This window comes from Grus americana, chromosome 9, assembly GCF_028858705.1.
Source record: "Grus americana isolate bGruAme1 chromosome 9, bGruAme1.mat, whole genome shotgun sequence".
Classification (NCBI taxonomy): domain Eukaryota; kingdom Metazoa; phylum Chordata; class Aves; order Gruiformes; family Gruidae; genus Grus; species Grus americana.
In genome coordinates this window covers 14,497,164-14,504,457 of record NC_072860.1, presented here as the reverse complement: position 1 = coordinate 14,504,457, position 7,294 = coordinate 14,497,164, and the positions used below count along the sequence as shown (strand labels likewise).

At 48.1% G+C, this 7,294-nt stretch overlaps 1 protein-coding gene across 10 annotated transcripts in view; it reads left to right on the top strand.

Moving 5' to 3' along the window:
* The first annotated feature begins 4,338 nt into the window (after window positions 1-4,338).
* Window positions 4,339-7,294, top strand: part of DLG1 (discs large MAGUK scaffold protein 1) — a 158,954-nt gene continuing 155,998 nt past the window's right edge. For 6 of the 10 annotated variants that reach the window (XM_054835160.1, XM_054835158.1, XM_054835162.1 and 3 more), the window contains exons 1-2: window positions 4,346-4,771; window positions 5,086-5,217. In XM_054835160.1, coding sequence (XP_054691135.1) covers window positions 4,753-4,771; window positions 5,086-5,217 — 151 coding nt within the window. In that variant the 5' untranslated portion in view covers window positions 4,346-4,752. Of the gene's footprint in view, window positions 4,772-5,085; window positions 5,218-7,294 lie in introns of all 10 variants that reach the window. The other 4 variants (XM_054835173.1, XM_054835172.1, XM_054835154.1 and 1 more) reach the window with 2 other exon arrangements.

Sequence of the window (7,294 nt, the reverse complement as noted above, 5' to 3'; positions counted from 1 at the left end):
TTATCAGACAATCCAGATGAGTGGAAGCATAATGAACAAGCCAACTTCACTCAGGCTTCATTCCTTATTAGCCAGGGGAAATTAGGCTTCATTAGTTTTATTGCTTCCCCAGTTAGCTGTGAAGCATTGCATTGAGTCTGCAGGGGAAGTGAAGTGAAAGCTTTTCTGCAGCTGTCAGAGATCCTTTTATGAGTAACAATTCCTGGTTCTGTATGAAAAAGGGAAATCGTCTGCTCTGTATACTATGTAGTGACTTTGGGCATGAAACAGATGACAAACATAAGATAGAAAGGATCAATTTTCTTGTGTTTTATTAGTAAGCCCAATATAAAAAAGCTCTTGAGTTTTACTCATTATTCTTCAACTGGCAGCAATTCTTTTTGCTAAAGTTCATATTATTGATTCTAGCAAAATGCCACCTTATACACCAGTGTCCAGCTTGAATATGAATACGTGTACCAGTACTTAATGATTTAGTCTACCCGCCTTCTGCTGTAACAGTTTGTCTGAGCTCGTTACTATTGTATTTTCTTGGCCATACTGGTAACTGTAACCTCTTGCAATGTGCTGATGTCTGATGTCCTTTTTGTCTTGACTTTCAAATGGTTGTTGCTGTGTTGATCGGTGTGTTATGCGTGAATCTAGTGTATGTTTCTTGAAGTCTCCTGATGTGAGTTCATCATACTTCTCCAGTTACTGTGTGGGGTGCCAGCTACAACACATCTTCTTACATTGTCATTTTGAGCAGTCCACGTGGTTGTCAACTTGTTCCAGTGGGACCCAAGGGGTCCACCAGGGAGCTGGTGTGAAGTCAGACCCCTCCACGTTGTATTGCTCTGCCAAAGCATGACTGCTGCAAGACGCAAGAGCCTGACAGCATTCCCGTTCCTTGCGGTGGGGTGCCAGCCATAAAGGTGACATTTCTAGACCATAAAGAGCCATTTTCAAAGTGGGAGCTGGTGTACAATCAGGTAAAAATCCCTGGCAGGGGTCACTACTGTGATCATTTTCAGAGCAGGCAGCTGCCAACGAGCCCTGATGTAGTTTCTCAAAATGGGAAAGCACTGTCTCTGTTTTACTGTGGGTTTGTAAACTGGGTTTATTAGCCTCTTGCACGGGGCCTGCTCTTCCCTGTGTGCATGAATGGCATGGGCTAGGATCAGGTGGCTGTTATGGAAGTTCTTCCACATCTGGGTGACATGCACTGTGCTGGCCTCCTTGCTGTCAACAGCTGCCTGTTCCCATATCGCAATGCCCCCTAAGCACCCTCTCCTTGGAGAGGCAGAGCAACACTGCGTTGTAGCAAGCTGCCTGCTCCTGCCAGAGGTATGGTCCCAGACTGAGGGTGTCACACAGGCTGCTGGCAGGGGTCACAAAAGAAGGGTTTTAACGGTGAGAGAGGGGGCTGCCGGTCAGATCCTCGTCTGCTTCTGGAGCCAAGAGGGCTACAACGGTGACAGGCTGCTTCTCGGTATAATTGTTGTGGAGTTCCTATGCCAAGGGTCTTTCTGGAGCACAGCCAGGACGTGTTGAGCACAGCGTAACGCTGACTTGTATGCTGACCACACCAGTGGTCAATTTAAGTACAAGCCTTTCTGTGTGCTGCCTATAACGGTTTGATTTAAATGATACTGCTTAAGCTGTGGCATAAATGATGTTCTGGTTCATACCCAGTTTCCCCCCCGCCTCCAAGGGAACTACACAATTTCTTGAAAACTGGAGCCTGAAAAGACAATGTGTAGTAAATGACTGTTTTGCAACGCTGACTCTTACTGCAATGTGCTAGTAAAAATGCCATTTTCTACTCATGGCATATTTTCTATATGCACTGGAATTTCAAAACCACTTTATATACTGAAGTTTAACACTGTGCTTTCTGGTTCAACCACTTTCAATCAACAAATATACTCCTAGAACTGAAACAGAAGTGCCGGGAACTAACACCGCTCTCTGAGGTACAATAAGGCTCACCTAATTGCTTCCTGGCTTGCTGATCCATCATCCTGACCCCCTCTTTGATGTTTTCTTTTTTTTCTTTCCTGGAGCATTAGTAACAAGTGAGAAATGCTGTCTCAGGGTGTTATATATGGGATTATTTCTCTATCCTCAGCACAATGACCATATGTAATGGGATTATCTCTTATTTAAAATAAAAAGCCTTGGAAACATCAAATCCTGTTTAGGAAAAAGTAGTTTCTTTATGGTGGTTCCTTTAATTGCAAACAAATTTCTTTTTTTTTGCTTTGTAATAATACCTTTTTGTCAGTCAGCAAAACCAACCTAACTGCTGCAGATGTCTCCTTTCTGCTAGCTAAATTTAGGCTGTTCTTCCTCTTCTTCTGTATATATATTTCTCTGACATCAAGAGGACTATGGCCCCTTTAGAGTGCATTTATTGCTGTTGTAAACAGTGAGAACTGATGAGGCCAGATGATGGAGGCTTCTGCCAATGTTCTTTCTTAGCATGCTTCCATTTCAAAATATATGAACTGGTACCAGTTAGTGCCAAAATGCTGAAAGTATGAAAATACAACGAGAAAGGAGAAAATGGGAAATGTGTGTCAGTCAGCACTAAATGTATATTCTGTTTTCCTCAATGAGGTATGAGAACAATTTTGCAGTACATAGCTGTGGGAGGAGGAGAAACTCCTGGTGCAAATCTAAGTACAAAACATGGGAGTCTGGGGGGGGGGGGGGAGAGGGGGAGAAGAGGGTCCTTTTCTAGATCTGGGTTAGATTTGTTGCAGTGTAAGTTTTCTTTAAGATCAGGACTTTGCCACAGCCAAATCTAGTCCTGATTTTTAGACTTCAAATTTGCAAGAGTTGCCCAGAAGATTCTTTTAAGGTACCTGGGGTAAGCTCTTGTACATTTTTAGTTGTGTCTAAATCAAAAAAGTGTAAATGGAGATGCAAACATGGATCAAAAAAATCACATCAGCAGGATTTGCTTTGAACTTTCAAGTCTCTCTCTGCCTCTCATATGCACATACATACAGAGTTTGAAGTGTTTCAGATCTGAGGTTCTGGCTGATCATTGATCTGATTGAGAAATAAGTAACATTCCCCTCAGTACAAGCATTTGAGTTACCCCTAAATTCAACAGTTTTAATATACATTTTCCCTTTAATGGGCATCTAGAATATGCTGCAAAGATCATTTACCTCGTGCATGTTTCTATCCAAGTCACCCATTTCTGCACTCTGTCTCCTCTTTGCTATCATGTAAAAATCTAAGCTGTTTGTATTGCCTTTGGAGGCACCTCGTTACCATTTCCATGCCAGTTTTGAGAAAGTAGCTTTCATGATTTCATGATCAGTCCGTTATGTTAGCCTACACAGACCATTTCTTAAATTTTCAGATAAGCAAGGTTTTTCACGCTTTCTCCCATGACATCCTCATGTTAACCTTATGTCCTCTACAGCAAAGCTATTTATCTTCCTTCAGATAAGGCCTTCCTCTCCTTCTCATGCTGTTCTTCGCCAGGATGACCAAAGGAAAAGACCAGCCACAGGTGGATGCCCACGCTCCGTGTATTGCTTATCGCGTGGGCCGGTACCGTCCGTGAGGTACCTGCGATCCTGCCTGTCCCATCGCCTCACGCCATGTGAGGAGGCTGTCAGCTCCCTGGAGGGAGGAACACCTCCGTCTGTGTGCTCTGCAGTCGGCAGCACAACGGGAGCTGATCCCCGCCTGGGACTCTGCCGGGGTCAGTGCCAACGCGGTTATTTATTTTGCCCATTAACTCCTACTAGGGGCATCTGGTAAACGGCACTTAAAGGGGGATAACCGGTACTGCCAGGTAACTTTGGTGGCACACCTGGAGCTGTCCCGCCCGCCCGGAGCACCCGCGAGCGCCTCACGCCCGCAGCGGGGCGGCGGCTATCAGCGCCGGGGACGCTCGAGGGTGGGATTCGTTGGCGGGACCGTGCCGGTCCCGTTCCCGCCGGGGAGGCCGCACCATCTGTGCCGGCGGGAGGGAGGGAGGAACCTCGCCGCCGGCGGCCGCGGTCTGCCCGCCGCTGAGGGGCTGGCCGGAGCGGGGGGCCTCAGCGCTGGGTAGCGGACGCCCCGCTCCCCTGACCCCGCCGGTGCGCAGCGGGAGCTCCAGGCCCGCCGAGGGGCCTGGCTGGCAGGGCGGGTCTCGGGGGCCACCGCCCCTTCCCGTGGGGCTGGGCGGAGCCAGGCGCCGCGCGCCGGCTCCTTTAAGGCGGGCGGCGAGCGCTCACCTTGCCTCCTCCCCCCCCCCCCCCCCCCCCCGCCCCGTCGACTAGGTACCGGCCCCGAGCCGAGCCGAGCCCTGATTGGGCAGCTGCTGGGCCCGGTCACGTGGGGGGGGGGCGCGCTCCCCACAGCCTCCAGGCCGCCATTTTGGCTGGAAAGTTTGGAATTTCCGAGCGGTGCGAGCGGGAGGTGGCGGGCGGCGCGAGTGCCCCAGCCCTGCCCGCTCCGGTGCCGGCCCAGCCTGTCCCGCTGCATCGTCCGGCCCGGCTCGGTCCGGTCCGTCCTTCGCGGAGGCGCTGCGGCGGGCGCCGGTGGGAGCCCCGAGCGGAGCTGCTTGTTCGCCGGCCGGCGGCTGTGCGGGTCGGTCGGTGGGTCGGTCGGTCGGTTAGGCGGGGCGGCCGCCGCCCCCTCCCCGCGCCCAGCCGGCAGGGGGAGCCGCGCCGCCGCCCCCGCCGCGCCGCCCCAAGTCGGGCTCAAAGTTTGTGAGGCGGAGCACCGGCTGTCGGCGGAGCGCCGCGGCTCTGGAGCGCCATGCCCGTCAGGAAACAAGGTGAGCGCCGCACGCCGAGGGGCCCCGGCAGCTGTCGGAGTCGCTGCCTGACAGCTGCTGCTGCTGCGGCGGCGGCGGCGGCGGGACGGGCGAGGAGGGGCGGCTGCCGGGAGTCGCCGGTCCGCGGGCGGTGCGAGCCCGCCGAGAGGCACGGTCCCGCCCGCTCTCTCCCAGCTGCGAACAAAGGAGCGGCCGGGCCGGGCTGGGCTGGGGCGGTCCTGAGCGCGGAGGCTTGTTGCTTCCCCGGCGCGTGCATCCCCGGTCCTCCTACCTGGTGCGCCGGGGTCACCGGTGTGTCTGGTCTCCGCTTGCAGATACCCAGCGAGCCCTGCGCCTCCTGGAGGAGTACCGCTCCAAGCTGAGCCAGGCGGAGGACCGGCAGCTGCGAAACTCCATAGAGCGTGTCATCAGCATCTTCCAAAGTAACCTTTTCCAGGCTTTGATAGGTAAAGGCTGACTTCTCTCACTTTGTGCTCAAGCCGATCGGTTCTTGCTTTTGCTGCTACATGCAGTGTTAAGAAGGAAAGGTATTTTGCCTTTACGTTAGAAGCCATGTGCTTTTTGTCATTGTGTTTTTGTTTTGCATAGTAACACACGTGCTGTTACAAATCAACAGTTGACTTGTTTCACATACTTTGAGGCTTTTGACTGGCCCTAACTGCTTAAAACAATTTTTTCTTCTGTGATTTGTTGTTGTAGATTACTTTATGTAGACTGTCTTTCCATGTATCTTTATTCACTTGAACAATTTCTGAGGAGTATTTTTTTAGTCCATTTGTAACAGGTTAATGAATGAGTTTGAATGGTTTTAATCTAAGGTAGGACTCAGGCAAATGTTCCTGCTGAAAAATCTCTAAAACATCACAAAGTGTATATCTAAAGTGCAAAGTTAACTTAAAGTAAATAAGAAAGCTCTAATGCTACAGTGATCTTTTTCTCCTTTGTTTGTTGCATATTAAAGTGTAGTAAAACACTGCTAATTCTTAGTTTAGAGTATTTGTAATGCTTCACTTAAAATGTTCCCATAAGTCTTGTTGAACTACTTACATATAATTTTGAATTTCCTGCATGGCTGTCTGGAAAAAAACCTGAGCTTAAATACAGAATCCTGACTTCATTTGGAAACTTCTGCAGGGAAGCAGTGAGAGTGGTTTCTCCTTGATTGATTGTCAGGATCTACTAATGGCTGAAAGTAGTTTGTTAGTTTACCTTTAGGAGTAAAATTTGTAAAGTTCTGCATTCTTGTCTTTTGACAAAGTAACCTGTGTCTGAATTGTACTAATAACAAACACTGTAGCCAAATTTATTTGGCTTACTGCATAGTTAGTGTCATACAGATGTACTTCTTCCTTCATAGTACCAAAACTGCTTTGAATTTATGTTGTAGTGGAAACACAGGTACAGGCAAAACATAAATCTGCATTGCTGTGTGTGGAGTGTTTTCTTCTGCAGCATTTATTTCATCTCCTTATGTAGGTTTTCAGAAGATAGTACTCTTGCTATGGGTTTTTTTTTATTGTGTAAGTTCACAAAAGGTAGTTGTGAAAATAGGTCAGTTACAGAAGTCTTTTACTTACAGGAACTCTGTGTTTCCCTTCAATACTCAGTTGATGCTAACCAACTCCATGATGAAAACCTAGACATAATATTTGTGGGACATGTATGAACAGGATTCATTCTTTGGTGGATCAGAATGTTGAAGTCTTATATCAGAAGCTTAATATACTGCAGTTGTGCTTTTTATTTTTACCTGGTAAATTTCAGTGTTGACTACAATTTTTCTTATTCTGGGTGTGTGTTTGTTTTGTTGTTTTTTTTAAACTGTCTTGAAGATCTATGCAGTACTCCGTTTTCTCCCTGTCATTGAATTAGATACTGATCTATTAGCCTTTGATATTCTAACCTGCAAGGCATAGTTTCTTCTCATATCCACATACAGATTTTCATTGTTTTAATAACTCCACACCTAGTAGTAGTAAACTTGAAACAGCAGACAACTTGATGTGTGCTGGCTTCATTTTGCAAGAGCAGAAAAAGGGAATGTGGTGTTGCCTAGGTGGGCCACGTGGCCTGTTTCCTGGTCTTGTAAGAAGTTTTATGTTGCGACCATATGACCCTATTTTGTGTTGAATTCAGTTCATCTGTGTGTGCATAATAGGTGTCATGCTTCTTGGGTGTGTTGCATTAACTTTGCATTTACTAGTTCACTGAGTGATTGTTTATTACAGAGTGTATGTGTATGTTCCCAAACTGTTTGTCTGAAAGGTGATAACGCAGAAGGCTAGTACTTTGCAAGCAATTTATGCTGTCAACTGGAGTCTCTAATTTTTAACCTGCTCCTTTCCGCAGAAATATGTCAGGGGAGTTCTTGTTCATGGCAGGCTGCTCCTGGCTGTTGTTTTCCTGGAAACATCTTTTTATGGTGTGACCACTGCATGATGGGGGTAAAGAGTGAGGGGATTCCTTGGGAAAGATGCTTTGGAGGACGGCTGGAGTTACTGGGAAGACCTTCAGTCTGCTCCT